The sequence below is a fragment of the Coffea eugenioides genome, chromosome 2 (assembly GCF_003713205.1).
Source record: "Coffea eugenioides isolate CCC68of chromosome 2, Ceug_1.0, whole genome shotgun sequence".
In the NCBI taxonomy this organism is placed as follows: domain Eukaryota; kingdom Viridiplantae; phylum Streptophyta; class Magnoliopsida; order Gentianales; family Rubiaceae; genus Coffea; species Coffea eugenioides.
The window spans coordinates 6654670-6676408 of record NC_040036.1 but is presented as its reverse complement, the minus strand read 5'-3'; the positions used below and the strand labels follow the sequence as shown (position 1 = coordinate 6676408).

Sequence of the window (21739 nt, the reverse complement as noted above, 5' to 3'; positions counted from 1 at the left end):
CAGCCTTGAACTTCGTAACTAGGTAAGGTTTCACTCCATTAGATGAGGACAAACACGTTGTATAAATATTTTTTTCCCATTATGCATCCGTTCATGTTCATCGGTTATAATCACAGTGACAGGCACAGCAATGAAGCTAGTACTGTATTAGAAAATCCAGGTTGGGGTTGCCAAATCGACCAGACTTTGAAATGAGACGCTTCAAACTGTAGTCTAGAACACTAGAACTAGGTTGTTCGTCCATCTTCAGTCCTAAATTTCATGAGCGTATCAGTAGTTTTCCTTTGTAACTCCAATTTATGATTTCATACATGGATGTGAGAAGTATTATCGATCATAACCACAGTAACTATACAAACAAATTATAACTAGCGGATGAGTAAATCTGATAATGGAAAAAGTCTAGCTCAACACAGTCGTCTTGCACACGTTGATCTAGTCAACTCGAGCCCCTCTGTGCGTCTGAAACAGTAAAGAGAGATAGGTTATCAGAGAGTTTGTTAATAATTACAACCAATTCATTCATGAATATATAAATTTAACTTTGTATTGATGACCAATTGAGTGAACTAATGCCGAGGTTAATCTTTTGACTAGAAGTTTATTTATACTTAAATCAGTTTTATTTGATTTTGCTGTACTCTTATTCATTTGAACGACTTTAGGCTAATCTCTCTCAAAACCTCCACTTTTTATTTTATTTATTGTTTTCACCAACAAAAAAAAAAGGTCAACTAGCCCCAGTAAATAAGACCTTTACTCACCATTGCGCTTAAAAGTAAATTTTTGAGGTAGGCATTTTATTTTTGTTGGTTTCTACACCCATCATATTGACTTTTGACCATTAAAGGATTTTGATTGAAATGCATTGGCGTGAAAATCCACCAAAACTTGACGTGAAACGTTGAAGTTATTGCATGCGGCTAAAGCTTGAAGTATGATTGCAAGAGTACTTGGTTGAGAGTTGAGACCGGAACAACATATGATCCGATTTGTAATGCACAGCTTTATGTATTTGCAAGCTTTAATTTAATTATCATCAATATTTTTTGGTCCCCTTCTCATTAATATGGGATTTCTTTAGATGCTGTGGTCCGCGCTTCTGATGCACGACAGGCACCATAGCTTGGTCACTAGGGTAAGGTTGATGCATAACGTTATTGTGAAAGCAGAAAGCCTCGTGGTCCTTTCAAAACTGGATGGATCTCTTTCAATAATATATATATATATATATATATTTTTTTTTTTGGTAATTGAAAATGCATTCAAAGGAAATAAAGCAGTCTACAACATGAGATTAGTTTAGTACAGTCATTCTTGGTGTCGTAACACCTCTTAGATCATCCAAAAGAAATGGAAGAACAAAAACAGGACAATGATAAAAAACTAGGTATTGAATATCACTGCTTCCTCCCCATTTAGCCAGCATGTCAGCACATTTGTTTGCTTCACGGAAATTATGGTAGAAACATGCCTTGCGGGATGTAGTCATCAGCGCCCTGCAGTCATGTTCATGAGTATCAGGTGGATTAGATTTAAGGAGGGAAACAATTAGCATAGAGTCTAGTTCAATTTCAAGATGTGCGATGCTGAGGTCTTTGGCCAGTTGAAGGCCATCTCTTTCTAGTTCAACAATATTTCTTCTTTCCATCCGGGTAGTTTTAGTAGTTACGCGTAGTCTTGAGCTTTAATTAGATCTTTTAATAGCAGGCAATAGATCAATAGTGAAAAAGAGAATAAGAAACACGAACATGACCATACCGATTATAGGAAAGATTGGAGTTCGTTCATTTTTGGTCTTGTGTTTGTTTCGCTATAAATATTTGGAGAGGGGGTAGGACAGTAACGCGTGTTGCTTGGTTACCTGCTTATAGATGCAAAGAAGGTAAAATTTATAAGAAAAATTAAAAAAAGATACTCCTTCCGTAGTTCTATTTTTCTTTTTCATGTGTCACACATTGTAGTTCACTTTTCAATTGAAAAATATAGTTATCTTTTAATTTCTTTAAAATACCCTTATTTAGTGTAGATTGTTATTATTATAAATTATCTTATTTAATATAGATTGTTAACCTACTCCATTTAATACATTTAGATTTAATATGAAATAATGTAAAAGAAAGAGATTGATTCTTTCTTGACCATCAATTCAAATTCTCATAAATCATCAATTCAAAAAGTTTCTATGAATAATTAATATAAAGTTTTACTCTATTTAATGCGAGGGTATTTTAGAAAAATAATAATCTAAATTTATTTCTCCAACAAAGTTAAATACTTTTTCTTAAACTGTGCGAAAAAAAAATTAGGACTATTAAAATGGAACAGAGGGAGTAATTGAAGAATGTACTGTGGAAAAATTTATGTTTTCGTTTGGATTGCTATATGTATATATATATATATATATATATATATATATATGTGTATACAACGCCAATATATATATATATAACGCCAGCGGCCAGCCAGCTTCTCCTATAAATCATAAATGGGGGAGAGGATCGATAGTGCGGGTCAAATCTGTGTGTGGAACGCTAGCTAATCCGCCTATGAATATTTCCAGTGTGTACGTAATGGAGGTAACATTTAATTGTGAAACTCCTTGTGGTCGGACCACGGGATTAATTAATTATGATTCACGACAAAGTTCGCCATTTAATAATTCAAAAGATATGTCTTAAATAGCAATGTTGGCCACAACATCAACCCACCCCATGACTTGGAGAATGTTTAATGCTGTAGTAGAGAGAATTGGTAGTGGTACTACTACTAATTGATCCAGGAAGCCAAGTAAAGTACTTGAACTTTGGACAGACATTTCAAAATAATAATAATAATAATTGTAGGCCTCCTCATATTCATGTGGGATGGGATCTACAAATTCCCCAGGTATATTATTTTTCTATGAGGAATGTCTGGTCAGTAGAGAACTAAATGTCCCTCGTGGGACCATTAACTTTCGATGCATCAAATAGTTGTGTATTAGATGCCTATATGGTGGAATCATAAATTATTGGTTCAACCGAGTTTGCGGTGGGATATGTTCATATTCTAGTCGTGTTATTAGCTTTGCATTGACGGCTTTAATTTAATGTTGCATCAGCACAAAAAACCAATTTTGTTTTTTTTTTTATAATATATATATAAATTTTAAGAAATAAATGTACATGGCAATGTCATTTTCATCCACCATATACTATAAGTTTCACCGTACTCCTATCACCTATAATTCACAAAACAACTTTACCGATGGGGGGAGCTCAGCTCACTTGCACAGTGCAGTATATATATGCAAAGAAGCTTCTTATCGTCTTGTTAAGCCGGGTAATGATCATTTGCCTTGATAATATGACAAAAAACGAGTTGTTACAGTTGACCTTGTGCTTAAGTGAAAGTCAACCACAAATCAAAGATTCCTAGAACAATTGTTTGTGACGATTGATATGAAATTCAGTCACATGCTGTATGTATATATATATATATATATAGTTCATCCCTGTTATTTTTTTATTATATAAAAAATACTCCTAGAAGAACCCTAGTGGTGAAGGGATTACGTTGCTTGTAAGCGTTGTTTTGGAAAAGAACAAAATAATTAATACTGCCGTGTACTGTTCTTATAATATATTATTGTCCTTCTTTTTTTCCCGGTTGAGCAAAATCATTCATGTCTTTCTGTTCAAATTTCTGTCTTTCGACAGCGCAATAATTTTGTTACGAATTCGGCACCACTAACACTAGTAGTTATGGACGACGGAAAGCGTGAACGCACAAACGTTATACTACTATACTATATGTATCAAACACTGAAAAGACCGCTAAAATCGTTGTTATTAATTAATAGCGGCGTGTCATGAAAATGAAACAGCCTAGAATTCGACCACAGGATTTAAAAGTTAAAACTGCTGTTTGAAGTTTGTACGACGAACCTTTCGCTTTGGTACACAAACAAAAAGAAGCAAAGAAACAGCGTGGATTACTAGCCAATTTACGAATGTCCTTTTAATAATTTCATGAATCAGCACATGCAGATGAACACAGCTTTGCATATATTGACAAAGCAACCGGTGCATTGTCTCGGATGGCTCGATTCAAAATTACTAGCAAGTATAAAAATGCATTTGTAAAGTTCACTAATTTATTTGACTGTGGAGATAGATGGTAACAAAATCTTTACGTTTGAATTGTTATTTTTTCTTCAAAAAATTTTTTTTTTTGTGAACATAATTTTTAATTATTTTTTATTTCACGTATATTAAATTATTATAATATATATTTTTTTATAAAAATTCTAGAATATAGCAATCCAAACGGACTCAATGTAATATGATTTTGACCGCCTAATTTCACTCTATCTTGGACTGTAAGTTGTCTATTGGAATGGAATGAAAGAAGTTAAAGTGAAATTATCATTAAACTTTTGATCTGTCGTGGCATTTTATTTTTTGATTAATGAGCCAAAAAAATAAATAAATGACTGGGTAAAATTTTTTGAAGAATGAACAAGTATAGTTTGTTATTTATTATATGTTGGTCGTTTGATGGAGTTTAACCGCAGCAGTAAAGTGCTTTATGATATTTAACAATTTTTAGGTTGAAATCCAAAATTCACTTCAAAAAATTAGCACGTAATTTTTTTAAAAAAATTATTTTCGTATGAATGATGAGAAGAGCTACAATGAGTGTGTTTGGATACAAGTTTTTTTTTTTAAAATAAATATTATTTTACAACATATCTTTTAATTACATTTTTATATATATTTTTATTTTATATGCATTACATCATAAAAAGTATTAATTATTATAAATAAAATTTTAATAATCACCTATCCATGCACACCTGCTCTTAGTTCTTACGAACGAATTCGAAGTAGGATGAGAGTGTCATCATTGTGGAAATTAGTGATTACAAAATGCCAAATACGGTAGTAAATATGCCGCATTAGTGAGAACAGGTGTGCCTGCCTCCCTCCATTAATCAAAATCATAAATCATAATAATTCTCTTAGATTTCCTTTCCTAGATTTCTCATAATAATTCGCTTCAAAATCAAAGCCATCCTTCCTAGATTTCCTTTCCTCTCCTTCCAGATACTCTCCTCTCTCATAAATCATAATAATTCTCTCATAATAATTGTCCATCTCATCTGATGTAGTACCCACCCGTGTGCCTGCGTCCCTCCATTAATGCCCCCCTTCCCCCTTCTCCCCCATCCCCATCTCTATATTTTCTCTCCTCTCTCTCTCTCTCTCTCTCTTAAATTCGCAGCTCTTTCGCTTCCAGATTTAAACCCAAAGAAACCAAACAACAGTCAGTAACCCCCCAAACACTCGCTAGTCAGTAAGTAGTCACTGCTATCTCTGTCTCTCTTTTTATATTCACGATTCACGCTATTTAATCGAATCCCACCTATGTGAATTGAATAAGCTACCAGCTCCAATTCCCATGGCCGCCAACATCTTCCTCTACACTCTCTTTTCCCTCCTCATCTCTTTCGGTTCCTTCTTCCTCCTCCGCACCACCACCGCCCACTTCACCCGCCGTCGGCGCCGCCTCCCGCCTGGAAACTTCGGCCTACCCTTCATCGGAGAAACCCTTCAGCTCATTTCAGCTTATAAGACTGAAAACCCGGAACCCTTTATAGATGATAGAGTGTCTAAATTCGGTTCCCTGTTCACCACCCACGTTTTCGGCGAGCCGACCGTGTTTTCGGCTGACCCGGAAATGAACCGGCTCATTCTCCAAAACGAGGGCAAGCTTTTCGAGTCGAGTTATCCGGGTTCCATATCCAACTTGCTGGGGAGGCACTCCCTGCTGCTCATGAGAGGGAGCCTCCACAAGAGAATGCATTCCTTGACTATGAGCTTCGCGAATTCTTCCATCATGAAGGATCATTTGTTGATGGACATAGACCGGTTGGTCCGGCTCAACATGGAGTCTTGGACCGGCCGCGTGCTTCTCTTGGACGAAGCCAAGAAGGTAAAGAGAATCATATACTGGTGTACTATTAAGTAAGTATACGATGCCGAAAAAAAAAAATAGAATAGAATGGAAAGAAGATTCCGAGTCAACTCGGTTGTGGAACGGCAAAGGAAGAAAAATTTATCCACCTGAATAGACAGACCCCACGCCAGGCGCACTTTAGAAGTTGATCACTGATTAATTGAACGCTGGTTGGCGTACTTTAGCAGCAGCCACTTAACTTCATGGGCTGAGTTCCTGAGGAGTGCTTGTTATCATTCACGCTGGTGTGGTGTGGTAGGGTAAAACTTAAGAGAAGAGAAAAGAAATGAATATGAGTCAGATTTTCATGGCTCCTAAGTGTGTGTTTTACAAAATCCCACCAAAAGTTTGCAGCCAGCCGCAGAGGAATACAATACATTTTTATTAGAAAAAAAGAAACAATAAAAAAGGAAGCTTTAGAGTTCAGGACATGAATCAGCATGTGCATGCGTATGAAGTAATTATTCTGTTTGCCTTTTGAGCATTTGTTTATTTTTTTTCTTCCTTTTTTAATGCTTCATCAGTACTCGAGTAGTTGGAAGTTTCTATTCTAGGGGTATAAACAGTAGTGTTACAGTGAAGATTAATGAGTTTTGATATTTTTTTTTTCTATTTTTAACGTGGTATTTTATTTGTGCTCCTTTATTTAAACATCTAATATATATATGGAGCTGCGTTTTGTTTATTTGCAGATCACGTTCTATCTGACGGTGAAGCAGCTGATGAGTTTTGATCCATGCGAGTGGACTCAGAACCTCATGAAAGAGTATATGCTGGTTATAGAGGGCTTCTTCTCAGTTCCTTTGCGCATTTTTTCCCCTACTTATCGCAGAGCCATTCAAGTAAAGCTTTCTCTCTTCTTATTCGAATACAACTAGTAAATCATGATACCTGGTGGGGTTTACATTTTTAATATAGCTTGGGTGCATGGGAAATCTTTTTTTCCTGAGAATCTTTCATAATTGAAATGTGCAGGCTCGAACAAAGGTGGCCGAGGCATTGAGCCTGGTGGTGAGGGAGAGGAGGAAAGAGAGTGAGAGAGGAGAGAGAAAGAATGATATGTTGGGGGCATTGTTGGACGAAGATGGGAACGGAGGAGGATTCTCGGACGAGGAGATTGTGGATTTCTTGCTAGCTTTGCTGGTGGCCGGCTATGATACCACTTCCACCATCATGACGCTCGCCGTCAAGTTCTTAACCGAGACCCCTCTTGCTTTGTCTCAGCTCAAGGTGCGTTTTTTAGTTATCTATCCACTTCCTCTACTCCTTTATTCAACTTCTCCGTCTTCTTCTTTGTTGTCCTCCTCCTCTCTTTTTTTTTTTTTTTTCTTCCTTTCTTTTTTGGAACCCCCAAAAAAAAAAAAAAGAAGAAGTTCTTTTTCCCTTCATTACTTTTTGATATAAAATGAACATTCGTTTCCTTTAATTTTTCTTTTCTTGTAGTATATGGTAGAATAGAATGACCCATCTCAAATAATGGGGCCAGACCCCATCACCATCCAGCATGTTGGTCTTTCCTCTCATGGATAAAATCATCAACCCACCTTATCTAAATTCTTATCCAAGCAAATCTTTGGAGGTTGCAACGTAGAGCTATTATAGAAATTCCGTGTAATGGAGGAGATAGTAGTCTGAGTCCCTTTGGGTTGTGTACATTTTCATACAAAACAAAACAAAAAAAAAAGTTTTTAGGATATTCTGTGACGACACATTACTTAATTATTTTTATTATTTTATAAACATCACATCGCTAAAATAAAAAATTTTAAAAAGTTTGTCTCCTAAAATTTTTTTAAAAGTCGCATCATGTTGTTGTGCTTTATTTGAACTAAAATTCAAATCATCCCTAAAAAATTATCAAGAAAATAGAAAATAAAAAAAAGTGGGATTGCTGGGAAGTTTTTCACCTTCTCCGCCTGTCCTAGATTTTACAGCAGTGGTAATTACTTTTTCACCACATCAGTCTCAAGCTATTGAACTTTCATAGTACTACATAACCTGGCTAAAAGGATTTCCCTATAGGTCTGAGAGGCAAAAGAGTAATTAATAAATAGTCGTAATTGACAAAGAGGAGGTTGGTTAAACTTAGCCCTCACAAAACGGAGTGGCGTACCAGTGTTGATAGGTACCTCACGTTGCTGTTGATGTACTTAGGTTGGCGCTAAATTTTGTTTGCTTTGATTGTCTAATTCGATAGACAGTACTGAGTTTGTTTGGATAGAGAGAATTTGGTTTGCTTAATTTATTCTCACAAATCCCAATCACCTTTTTATCTTCCCAATCACCTTTTTATCTCACATACATCACATCACAAAAAGTGCTACAGTAAATATCTCAAATAAATCATCCAAATAAACTCTTATCCAAACAAACTTATTATGTCATGTGTTTAAGCGATCTTACACACATTTGGCATCTATACTTAGAGAGTGGCCGACAAATTAGATCCAAATACAAACAATAACGACTCGGAAAAGAAAAAAAAGAAAAAAAGAAAAAAAAGAAGACAGAGAGATGAGAGAAGTTTTGACTTTTCAATGTTTAGCTTTAGCCCCCATGTGTGATTTTGGAGTCTGCGATGTAACTTCAATTTGGTATCTTTGAGCCTCCATTCTTGCTTTACATCATGGAAATGTATGTGACATAAATAGAAAACAAAGCATCACTTTCCCTTATGTTGGCACTACCGCCCTAATAGAACTTCCACGGGACAGCAGGTATCAAAGGTTAGGCGTGTTTGTAGTTTGACCTTTTCTCTTCCCTTTTTTAAATTTTTCGTAAGAAAATAATTTATTTGGATTGTAAGTTATTTGAGATTATTTGGGATATTTTTACTGTAGCACTTTTTGTAATGTGATGTATGTGAGATAAAAAGGTAATTGAAAAGATAAAAAGGTGTATTGAAAATTGTAATGATGATATAAGTAAATAAAACTGGGTAAATAATGCCCAATCTAAACAAACTACCCAATACTGGCTTAGGATTCACTAAGCCGAATGAGTTTTGACAATATTACTCTTGGGCATCAGACAAACAGAAACATATAATAGTAATACTACAGTCTAATTCTTGTCTTCTTATTAAGAGAATAATTCCGGGATAGAGGATTTGATGCCTTATGGGTATTGTGAGAGAAGTTTGTATTCCTTCAATGAAAGAAAAGAGAGAGGGAGAAGCAAACAAGCTTATGTAGTTTTAACTTTTATCTTAGGCCATGTTTGGCTAAAGCAAAATTAATTGTTACGTTTTCTGTGAACATATTTTTCAATCATCCATTTTACACCATATATATCAAATTATTACAGTAATTTTTTTACAAAAGAAAATTCGAAAAAATGCAATTCAATCAATCTCCAATTTCGGGACAAAAGAAAAGTAAAAAAATTTAGGTGTAGACAGCTTTTTTTTGTTGTTCTGAAAAGGTATGGACAATTGATTAGTGTCATCATTATTGATGCGTATTACTTTTGGTGGCAATAAAGTCTAGTAGTACGACATGGTAGCAGTAATTTGGTAGTACACTAGTACCATACTGAAGAAGCGTGGTGCTGTGGGAATTGTTCTTTAACGAGTCCTAATAGCCATCCCCTTCTACCAACAAAATCCTAGCGACTGGTAGTAATTGGTTCTTTAGGACTTTTTAACAAATAGTAGTAAAAGCTATTCTCTCCACCAAAAGTGAGTCGAATGGTAAGAGGGACAGAGTCGAATGGGCACACGGTCGGTGTTCGGAAAGTCAAACAATACGAAATGCTTTTCCTGAGCAACTATAGACATTTTAGTCAGTTGCTACAGCGAGAGGAGGAGGAAGGAACTGGACAACATCAAGTTGATGTCTGGCAATCCCTCGATGTCTGAGAAAAATCTGATCTGCACGCCCAACACTGCTCCTACTTTTTCCGCAACACTAGTGTATTTCTTTGTCAGACTTTTCCTAACTATTGTCCGTGAGCTGTCCCTATGGAGGGCAATATTTGTAATTTCCTTTACTCCTCTACCTCTTTGTCTAAAAGATATGGGGATCATGCTTGAGGATGCAGCTTTTTACTAAAACAGCAGTGAGATGTGGGGAGAACCTAGGCTGGCCGCTATGTAAAGGGTTGGACTAAAGGGCTCCAAGGGAGGAAGAAAATGAATCCTCGGGAAAAGTTTGGTGCTGATTTCAAGAAAATACTAGTAGTAGTAGTAGTAGTACTGCTGCTGCTGTCGTAATCTGGAGGTTTACCAGTTGCCACACACCCGTTTTTTTATTCCTAAGACTACTGTACCTGCCGTATGGCCGCTCAATAGTATACAACACCAACCAACTGCCTTGCATTTACGCGGTAAATATTCTACAGGACCTTTTATGGAGTAGTTTCCAATGAATTGATAATAACAGAGTAATAGTAAATGTAATAACCATCTGCTTTGCCGGGTGCTATTTTGAGAAAACAAAGGGGTCAATGACTCATCAATTGGTGATGGATGATTCTCAGATTGTGATTTTGGTTTTGATGAATGTTCCACTAGAACGTAGACAAGCTCTGCGGCACAATATATCATCATTACCAACATGTTCATACTGTCAAATGATACATGGTTTAGTAAAATGAATGCAGTAGTTTTTGTCCTCTTTGGAGAAGGGTAATGTGAAATTACTCAACCATGCAACGAGGCTTCAGGATGGAAATTAAAAGATTCGCTGAGATTTCGAACTGATGATTTATCTTTTTCTTTTTTGTTTTTTGACTTTGGCAGGAGGAACAAGATGAGATCAGAGCAAGAAAAGGTGAAAAAGAGGCGTTGACGTGGGAAGATTACAAATCAATGCCTTTCACCCAGTGTGTAAGTCTGTCGAATGAGGGGGGGAAATTTTAACAGTGCTGTAGTGACTTGCATCTTACTTTTTCTCTAAATAACGGAGTATGATGTGCTTTTCAGGTAGTGAATGAAACTCTTCGGATAGCTAACATAATCAGTGGGGTGTTTAGGCGAGCAATAACAGATGTCAATATGAAAGGTTAGAATTAGCAGCCAATTCAAGTACATAATTTGTAGTGTCCGTATAAAGCATTTGGACTGCGAATGAAGAGCTGATGAGATAATTTATATACCTGACTATACGAGATATTCACTGCTGGAATCTTGAATCTGCATGGATCTACCTTCTTCCCTGCCCATCAACAACATTATTAGGATTAGATGTTGCATAAACACATACTTAATTCAACCTTTCCCCAAGCAGGTTACACAATTCCAAAAGGATGGAAGGTTTTCGCTTCACTGAGGGCAGTCCATCTGAATCAGGAATATTTTAAAGATGCTCGCTCTTTTAATCCATGGAGATGGCAGGTACTTGCCTGATAGCCTCTCATATATTCTCTCAGACTATTATTTTCTCACTCATTTTAATTTGTTCAGATTCTCTCTGTACTCTTATTAGATTAATAACAACACTCCTGGAGCAACAAGTCCGCTAAATGTATTTACACCGTTCGGTGGAGGACCAAGGCGTTGTCCAGGTTATGAGCTTGCCAGGGTAGAGCTCTCAGTTTTCCTTCACCACATAGTTACCCGTTTCAGGTATCTATCTCATTCATCGACGCCTAACTAGGTATTTATTATCTAAGATTTAAGTTCACCTAAATTAACTGTTCTCGTTGATAAAAACTTTGATCAACAGTTGGCTTCCTGCTGAGCAAGACAAGCTGGTTTTTTTCCCAACAACAAGAACGCAGAAGCGCTGCCCAATCATCGTCCAGAGTAGAGTTGTGTCCGGGCCGTGTAAAGAAGTATAGAGGCCTAATAGGGAGAAATATATGGCTATCAGATTCTAGGAATCCAGCTTTAGTCAGCAGTATGTACTGGGACTTAATAAAATATCATTATACAGTTTAGCACATTCAGGATCAAATGATGCAAACAAAAAACCCATCAAAAACTAGTACTACAATAATGACAGAAGGACCTAGATTGGGAACAAGGAGATTAATGTGCTAATTGCTGATGCAAAAAATTTTGGCAAGTGAGAACTCGTCATTTTTATCAATCTCAAGTCCAAAAAAGAAAGGGACCATTCAGTAAGTGCGTCAAATTACAGAATTCTTTAGAGTTTATTTCAATAGTACCATAAGATGTGCAACTTTTTACTCAGTGGTCGTGCTCTGATCATTGTGCTCCTCGAATGTTTATTTCACTCTTAAGAGGTACGAGGGAAGTAGCTGAGGCACAACTTCATTACCGATGAAACAAATACCCCCAGGAAAGGACATTAACTGAAAGCTCAACATTCCTGAAGTTTCAAAGCGGAACATCTCTAGCAGATTGATGTTCAATGGTTGTGGCAGAGAGACATTCTGGTTTTTGCATCTTAATAAGGCATAAAGAAAACTGAAAGACCATCTGTATCCTTGGAGGAGTCCAGCAACACAAACTTTCTCATGGCAGCTGTAGAACACTCGTAAAAACGTGCGGACATATTTGACTACAATAACGTAGACCAAAAATTGCTCATCTGCCTAAAACCGGCGCAGAAATAGGAAACCACTTTCATACAACTTCTGAAAGCAAAGTTCTCAAAATCAGGATCTCACCTAGGATCATTTTGAGGTTCACAGGATCGAACTGTATAATCGTAGGATTGTAAGATCCTATAAAAAAAAAAATTCAAAAAATAGTCATATTAATAGATTTTAAGCTGGCAATTCACATATATAGTATTAAATAATGCAACTCGTGTAAACCATATAATGGAAAGCTAATTAAGGAAAAAAAAGGTGCTATTCAAAGTATTGGGGGCGATATGGAATTTAAATAAAAAATTTGGACTCATATACGACATGCTGGAAACATATGTTGATTTGATTCCAATTATGAGAATTAGATTGTATGCCGAAAACATACATCTTCACTTGAAAATGGCTCAAAAAGTACTTTTCAAAATGTTCTGCAAACCACTGTACTAACAAATAAAAACACAGCAGTAAAGCTTTTAGCAAATTGATTACTCAAAGAACCTTAAAAAGGTGCAATAAATTTTAATGGAACCACATTTGACAATAGAATATCACGAGACTGCACATACAATTCTGTAACTGAATCTTTTCTAACCTCATGAGTCATGTCACATACAAATTTCAGTTGTTAAAGAACAACTAGTCACAAAATTATTTGCGCGCCTGCGAAGCTTCAGCTTGAGTTGTAAACAGCAAGAGCAACAGGTGGGACCAGCATGCAACCATCAAAGAATTTCCATATCTGACACTTACAGAAGCAAGGGTAGCAGTAGCAAAAAGATGGTTCTAGCTACCAAGTAAACAGCATCTCCTGAGTAGATTGCAAGCTTGAACTTGTCCAATTTGACCACCAATGAGCCAGCAAAACGATGCCAAATTGAACTGCAAATGCCTCATTGAGTGCTGTTGATTTCAAGGTTTCTCAGAGCAGGCTCTATGAGTTTAACCATCTTAGTATTCTCATTATTGACAAGTGAAAGCTTTTCAATCGAGGATCTGAGCTTGGATACTTCCTCTGCTGGCATATAATTCATCCTCTTCCCTGATACTTGAGTATGTTGGTTGGCCTGTTGAGAATTTTCAAATCTTTTCAACCTTGCATCCAAAGCTTCAATGGATGACCGCAATGCATCTAATTCCACGCCATTATATCTGTCTGCAAAATTGTTTAATTGGTCTATAAGACAACGTATCGACAAAGAATTTGATCCATGAAATGGTAAAGGAATAATCACTTCAAAGATGTATATCATAAATGATGACCAAATTCTACACCATAATGACAACCCAAGATGAATAGTAACAACACTTTGTTCACCTGAAAATCAGTTTTCTGGCAGGAAGTGGCAGCTAGGGAGGAAAAGATATTTTAAAGCATTAACTGAGGTTACCTAGTTCTGCTTTAAAATCTCGCTCTGCTTTGGAAAGCGGTTTTTTGTGTATCCCAGGCAGGTTTCTCAATTTGAGTAGGCGCTCTTCTAGGACATTGCAATGCTGAACTGCATTGGTAATGCGACTCTCTAACTTTTCCTGCTTCTCTTCAACTTCTAAAAGCTTTCGTTCTGCTTTCTGTAAACGAGAATGCTGGTTGTCAATGATCTTCTTCAGCTGAGGTGCATGGTGCTGGAGTTCAAAGTACACCTAGAAAATGTCAATGGAGGAAAACAGGAGTTAAAACCCCACAGAGACAAAAGGGAGACTAAAAAGGCAAAAGTCCCAACTCCCCATATCCTTGAGACATGATCATTATCCCCTAGAATCAACTTTGCACCATTTCTTCATTTAAAAAATAAAAAGCCAGTTGAGAATCTAGCTTATACTTGTTAACGCATTTCTGAAAATTCAGAACCTTCACCTATGTGAAAATTCTTCTGGCAGCTAGTATAAACTATCATTTTATATCAGCATAGCTGAGCAAAAATAGAAAAACTTAGCAAATTTGGAAGACTATGAATAACAACCAGTCATATTGAAGTGAGTGGGTGTAAAGATACCATAAACCACCGTTCAGAAAATCTTCAACACAGGTTTCCAATTTTGGAGGAATCTAGAATCAAATGAATGTAGTGGGAACTTGAACATTACACCCAAGAGCCCATGGTAGAACCTAGAAAAGATCAGCATTCTCACTTGGTTGCTTTCTACACTGAGTAGGGTGCTCAAGGGAGCATTCTAACTGAATCCAACTTGGGATAAAGAGGAGAAAATTTTCACTATGTCTGCATTGTTTGCAGAAGAAGACAATGAACCACTAATAGTCTACCTTCTTAAGTTTTCCTGTGTATGGCCTATCCTTCTACTTTGTAAAGTTCACAGTGCAACACCAAATAATACCATTTTTCAATAAGCTATTGCTTTTACAGAAGAAACGGTGACATTAAAATCTGTTATATCATTTCTTATTTAGAAAAGGAAATTTAAATGTTTGCAAGGCACAATAAACCATACAGCAAATATGATTCTTTGCTTCCTGATATAGCAGATCATCATAAATGCTCTTTTTGAAGATCATCGGTGACATAATTTGAGCAATAATATTATTGGTTTTAGATGTGAAATAAGATAACCCAACATCTAAAGCAACTCCGAAGACATAGTAGTCTTATAGGTCAATATTCCAGGCATTATCATCAGAAACATAAATATCTCTTAACGAACAAAGTCAATAAGGAACAAAGGCTTAACAACATAAACACACAGCTAGGAAAATATTCCTAATCTTCCTTCCAAATTTATAGTTTCACCTAATGGGGCCATTACATGCAAAACAACATGATAAGCTGCTACCTTGTAAGCATATTCCATGTAATTTTCATGAAAGAGTTTGAAGTATTGATGAAGAGTAGATCGCCCTTCAATTGAGTCTGCAGTTACAGAACGTAGATTTGGTGATGATGGTGGCAGAAGAACCACTTTAGGGCCACTAAGGAGTTCCTTGCTAATAATAGTTGTACTATTGGTATATTGTTTTTCTTCCTCAAGAGCAGGGTTTTTCTCCTCATCAACAATTGGGGGAAGCAACAAATTCCAAGTCTCCATCTCTAACACAATACATTCTCGAGAATATGTAACTCCTACAATCCATGAATCTCCAAATGAATCTGCTAAAGCCAAGAAACCACAGAGTGAAGGTGTTGAGGAAGATTCTCCGTGGCAGGCACTGATCACAGGATTTACAGATGGACTTCTCCTTGCCCCATCCTTGCCATCTGACTCACTTGAGAAAGGCAGAAAGTGCAAGACAACAGAATCTATGCCTCCATTATGAAAGCAATATGTTCTTTCAGGCATAAGAGGATCAACAGACATTGAAATATGTGAACCACCTTTACCTGGTAAAGCTAAGTCAACAATAGCCAATCTCAACAAAGGAGCTGGATGCCCCAACCAAACATCACGATCAAGGGTTGGATCAGGCTCCAGAAAGGAGAGATCACTTGAAACTGACTCACAAATCATAGCAATACCAAGTATGCGGTCACATGAATCAACAAAAAGACGAGGAGGACTACCAGCTTTCCAGACTGGCTGGATCTCATCAGCGAAGGCATCTATTTGTAGTTGTCCACCACTCCAAGCAATTACCAAAACCGAATCTTTGCTAACTAAGTTATAAAGAAAACTAACTGCACGCCCTTGACCTTCCGCATCCTGAACTTGAGTATCTTTCTTTTCACCATGACAAAAATTACGTAGAGGCCCCTAGAAACATGATTGTTGTCAGCTCAATTTGCTCAGCAGAACTAGCAAAATTTACAACACTTCATCATGAAAACTTCCTGGCTTGAACATCAAGATAAATGAAATGGATGGTAATCAGAAAGAATGATATCTCCAAGAAATTTTATGTCGATCATCACCAACTACTTGGCAAGCTTAGTAGTTGGTCCAGGACAAATGAGAGAGTTACATGTGGACATATTGGTTCCAATTCACATTCCACCTAGATGATTGTGGAACTAAGTGGGTCCTAACCAACATAAATTTTCCTGATATCTCCACTCTTTATTCTATTTAGTATAGTTTATAGCAGAAACCTATGGACAGCCCTCTGGCAATCGGTAAAGGCAACAAAAACTGTCATTTTATTAGGGTTTTTCTTTCTTTTTTTTTTTTGGGGGAGGGGGGGTGCAAAAATCTTAAAGCTTGATAAGGAAAGGGAAAAAGTATTTTCTTCCATTTCATCGCATTTCCTGCTTCATTTTATTGAAAGCATCTCAAACAATTGCAATTATCTTACTCAATGCAAGCTTGGAACATCAAAAGTTTAAATTCTAAATAAGCAGCAGAAAACTGGGGGAAAGGACAAGAGAATTAATCGAGCAACAAAGCCAAATATTATGGTCTATTCCAAGTAAAAGACAGCAAGGATAACTACACTGAATCAGAGTTGATGATTTAAAAAAAAAAAAAAAGCAATTGGGGAAAGTTCACACAGAAGATGAGCATGCAGGACATGTTAAAGCTTAGCTTTCAAAACTATGTAAATCTGATAAATAAGCAGATGAGAGGTTAATACAAGAGAAAAAGACAGCTTGACAGGTAGAAAAGATACCTGCAATACTATGGACGAGTCAATAAAAGCATAAGGCCGAGCTTTAAGAGCAAACGAATCCCCACCTTCAGCAGATTGCTGACTTAATTCAGGAAATATTGCTTCCAACCAAGAGATTGCCATATTGATATTACTAACAGCTTTTGAGTTGGTAGAATTTAACCCAAATGTTTTGGCATCAACATAAATTTCCTGCAACGCCTCCCACTTGTAAACACTGGGAAAAATCATTAAAATTCAGCTCATCAATTTACTCAATTACATTCCAGAGAGAACTACTTAAACAATTGCAAACAATTTAGTATATTATAAAAAAAAGCACTAGAAGCATCCCAATGATACACTGTGTCAAGAAATTAGTGTTTCTACAGTTAGATCATTTCGTCAAGTAACAAACATCAACTCCATGAGCAATTCAGGAATCTACTACTCTTGATCTGCATGACAATAATACAAACCAAGCATGCAAGCGACGAACCTGGCTCAGATGCTAACACATCATGCAGAGTTCAGCCAAACACAGTAGAGAAGTAGTTAGTGGCTCCCTCTAAATTTACTGATATGTTGAGCATAAATGAGCAATTACCTTCCAAATGGTATAATGGGGCAAAGAACATAAACTGATCCATCGCTGAATAAAATGAAAACCTGTAGAATGGAATATAATAATCAATATGCCAACGTAACCTCTCAAAGTATATCCCATAAGGGTTGAGAAGGCTGTAACAAATGCATAAAGAAACAGAATCACTACTCTAGCAACACTTGATTGTATATGCAAGAGACAAACAAGTAATTAGTTAGATGAAACAAAGGTAATACAAAATAGTTTGAATTACTAGCCACAAGAGTACTGGAACATCACTAAAAGGGATTAGCAGGGAGAACTACAGGACATTTACTGAGACAGAGATTAGCAGAGATCATGATGTCCAAAGAGCGTCAAGAAAGCCAGAGATAGAAGCAACAATCTTGGACATCACAAAGAACTTGAGCATGAATCATAGATGGTACCAATTAGCTGGAGGATCTAAATATTTTTGTTCAAGCATAAAACAAGAATCAGGATTTTGTACATTAGAAAAAAAAATCAAATTTGAAAATCAGAAACTGTGATAAGAATGTTAGAAACAAAAAAGAAACATTTTATGTGATGGTTGGATGCATACATATCTCGACTATTAATTAACATGCTTGCAAAGGTGCAAACATGGTTCAACTCCAAATATTTGTCACATCCAAGAACAAAGGTAGTGCAACAATCTTCCTGAATGGTTTTATGCTAACTTTTCTCGCTTTAGCAGAATGGTTTAGACTATTTCACTTGCTTATCTTTTGATGTAAAAAGGTAAGCAATAAATAATGGAAAATTGAATTTAACTCACACTAAATCTGTCCCATAAATGATTGCCACCAAAGGAGAAATCAACAGGGCAGATTGACGAAGCTCTAGTTGAACTGCCAAACTTCACAGGCTGCAAATAGTATTCCTGTTCTGGTTGCTGAAGAGACATAGACAAATTAAAAATTCTGCAAAATAAGGAAGAGAAAGATAGTCACTCTCAAAATGAGAAAGACGAGAAATACTTGGCTACAATGGATTGCACACACTTTATTCCAAGAATGACATCTTACATATAAGGAAACTTCTTCGAGTTCTCAGAAATTAACTGTTAGATGTCGGAGTTTTGTTCTACCAATCAAAGTAAAATGGTGTATTTCATCTTTTGTACGTAAGAAAGATTAGTTTTCCACCAGTCAACTAAATTTAGCAATGACACATCTTCAGTGAGCCTCCAACACGTGAAAGCTATAAAAATACATACATCCAAGAGCTTTAAAGAGTCTCAAAGTGCGACATTCATGGCATAATATTTGAAGACCATCACTTGTGTAATATGAGTTTGCTTGTTGACTTACACAACAAGAAAAGACCAAAAATATAAAAATTAATGTCATAATCTGAGCTCAAGTAAATAGCATCTTTAATTCCTCAAAAAAGTGCATAGTGACTCCAGGGAAAGCCTATGCCTTTTATTGTTGAAATTAGGAAATTAGTAAAAATTAGCTGTATCAAAACCATCCTCCTCTCGTTTTCTACATCTTCAGTTAACAGGAAAAAAAATAAATCCTAACATCAGTAATTCAGCCCCAAAGTTTTGAAAGGGAACCCAAAGGAAAGACGTTTTAACATAACAAGGATCATTTTAAGATTTCATCAAGATTATAGTGCCACGGTAACAGGCATGAATCAGAATTTTGCAGAGATCTCCAATACAAGCAATCACCATAAATGAGGTTCTCTGTAAAACCATTATGCCAGTTTGAAAGGGCTTACCATGCCTTAAACATATACTTCTCTTAAACTACACCTAAAAACTGACTACCCAAATGAGCTTGAATCCCATCAAAGTAACATTCAAACATATCATTTTCCAAAAAATATTAGATGGACTTCTTTGGCTAGGGATAGAAAATCAAAATTCTTAACCAATGCAAATATTCTATAATAGGAACATGCAACTGAGATAATTGTCAATGAAGAAAGGTTACCTAAATACTGAATCAGAAGAAAGGATTCCCAGATGTGTATCACTGGAAGGGTGCCAATAAACTTGCAACATGCGGATTATACTCCTTCTGTGAAAGTATATTTCTGCCCCTATTGTTACAGTCCTGTGTAAAGTGAAAAATGTTATCACGTGACAGAAATTTTTACCAGCATAACTAGCTGATTAAAAAACTATATTCGAGTAACATTTTAGAGCGGCATTCAATTGAGAGCCAGATACTAATAACAAAGACGACTGGACTCTACTCATTTCTGATTCCAGAAGCATGTATCACGCTGAATCATCAGTTACCCATTTAACTAAGTATCCATTACACCATCAAAGTCACCACAGAATCCAGGCACAGATTCAAGAATCACCCTAAATCCTAAAGTAAAAAACAACCGTCATGAAATACAACATTTCAGTGAAGAGGAATTGCTTTAAGCTCGAAGTTCATGACATACCGGCAGATAACAATATTGTCCTTGACTGAAGTCTTTCCATATAGATACATTACGCACAGTCGATCTGAACCTGATAGGAGCATCGCAGATCCATGCCTATTGATGGAAATTTTCTGGACCTCGTAATTAAGCTGCACATCTGCTTGTAATACCTTAAGAAAGTACGTGATATATCAGAAACAGATAATCCCCAATGTAATAGGAAAAAGAAAAGCATCATGAACTGACTCGACTCCTCTTCCGTCCTCGTACAGCATGAACTGGTTATCTTGCGGTAACATGTCAGAAAATGCCCAAAATTTTAAAATAAATTTTTAAAAAAAAAAAAACCACAGAGGGAAAAACAATAGGGCGTGAATGCATAAGGACACAGCTGAAACAATTAAAATTAAAAAGGAACGGACGTGCTTAAGATCTCTTAGAAGAAATATAACAAGCTTCTCATAAAGCATGCTAGAGCTGTCTTAGTGAAAGGCAGCCAAACCTTTCCTAAACGTGTACAATCAGTGCCTAAGCTATTCATTAGATGATAAAAGCAATTCATCACAATTTAATTAATACAATTCCGTTCGTGTTCTGTTCTAATTTCCCCGCTCATTACGCTTTTATCATCTCAATTCTTTCCACCTCGACGAACCGCTAGTAAACCCTAGCCGCCGGACCTGGACGCCCCGTGAAACGTATGAACGAGAAAAATAAGTAGACGCACATAACTATCAAGGCTATCAGTTCAGCTGAAAAAATTGCATGGAAAAGAAGGAGGAGAGCGGAAGGGGAGGGACCTTAGAAGGAGAAGCGGCGAGTATAGAACTAGGATCAGGCTCGCCAAGCTGAACAGAAATCCGGTGGAGACACTGTTTTTGTGAGTCCCAAAAGTAGAGGCGCGAGGCTCCATCCCATGCCAAGAGATTCGTGAGCGTTTTAGAGGAGGCTGAGGAGGAGGGAGGAAGAGCGCCATCGGCAGCGGAAGTGAAAATAGGGTGGTGTTGGAGCGGAAGCCATTCAACATCTTCTTTTGGGGTTGAAGTAGACGGAGAAGATAGGGATTCAAGGCCGTCACCGGAATCGTCTAGCCCTATGAAGTTGAAATTGAATCTCATTGTGTCCCTCTCCCTCTCTCTGTTTGGTTCGCGGCCAATTTGGGTGTCGTCCGTCCTGCACTATGCTCTCCGCCGCCCACAAAACTTACAACTTCGGCTCCAGTTTCGCTGTTGCTAATTGCTCCACGACGTCGTGCTGCTTCCGCACGCTAGATAGTACTGAACTGTTCTTTTTTTTTTTCCCCTTTTTTTTTTCCCCCAGAGGGAGGTCTATCGGTCATGTACGCGCTGTTTGGATGGGGAATTTGGAAAGAAAAGAAGGGAATTGTTCAATCTTTCCTCTGTTTGGGACCTTCTAAGTCGAAGGAAAAGGAAGGAAAAGAAGAGAAATGGATGGATGAGTTTGTTAAAACAATTCTCTCACCAATATGTACAGCGTACACAAACATTCAGCACTAGACTAGCAAATTGGTGGATTATTAATTTAAGGGACAAAATACCAAACACTACTATATTTGTTTGGATATAAAAATTATTTACTTGCATCATTAATATATTTTTTATTATATTTTTTATCTTTTTAAATTTTTTTTATTTTATATATGTCACGTCATAAAAAATACT

General features: G+C 36.7%; 2 protein-coding genes across 4 annotated transcripts; one reads left to right on the top strand and one right to left on the bottom strand.

The window, feature by feature from the left end:
* The first annotated feature begins 5242 nt into the window (after positions 1 to 5242).
* LOC113760457 (cytochrome P450 90A1) lies at positions 5243 to 11892 on the top strand. Its single transcript, XM_027303037.1, has 8 exons — positions 5243 to 5979; positions 6696 to 6845; positions 6979 to 7233; positions 10745 to 10831; positions 10928 to 11006; positions 11232 to 11338; positions 11430 to 11569; positions 11670 to 11892. The coding sequence occupies exons 1-8, from the start codon at positions 5446 to 5448 to the stop codon at positions 11782 to 11784; spliced, it is 1467 nt and encodes a 488-aa protein (XP_027158838.1). The 5' UTR covers positions 5243 to 5445; the 3' UTR covers positions 11785 to 11892.
* A 161-nt stretch (positions 11893 to 12053) lies between these two features.
* Positions 12054 to 21333, bottom strand: LOC113760456 (nuclear pore complex protein NUP88). Of its 3 annotated transcripts, XR_003467041.1 has the most exons (11): positions 20858 to 21333; positions 20076 to 20227; positions 19610 to 19732; positions 18442 to 18586; positions 17643 to 17704; positions 17057 to 17273; positions 15289 to 16203; positions 13893 to 14142; positions 13097 to 13657; positions 12580 to 12636; positions 12054 to 12470 (listed from the first exon to the last, which is right to left on the bottom strand). XR_003467041.1 is itself a non-coding variant. In XM_027303036.1 (9 exons), the coding sequence occupies exons 1-9, from the start codon at positions 21173 to 21175 to the stop codon at positions 13395 to 13397; spliced, it is 2445 nt and encodes an 814-aa protein (XP_027158837.1). In that variant the 5' UTR covers positions 21176 to 21333; the 3' UTR covers positions 12949 to 13394. The 3 variants fall into 3 exon arrangements, 1 of the variants encoding a protein (XP_027158837.1); XR_003467040.1 differs by having other exon boundaries at positions 12054 to 12636; XM_027303036.1 differs by lacking the exons at positions 12054 to 12470; positions 12580 to 12636 and having other exon boundaries at positions 12949 to 13657.
* Positions 21334 to 21739: the final 406 nt, after the last annotated feature.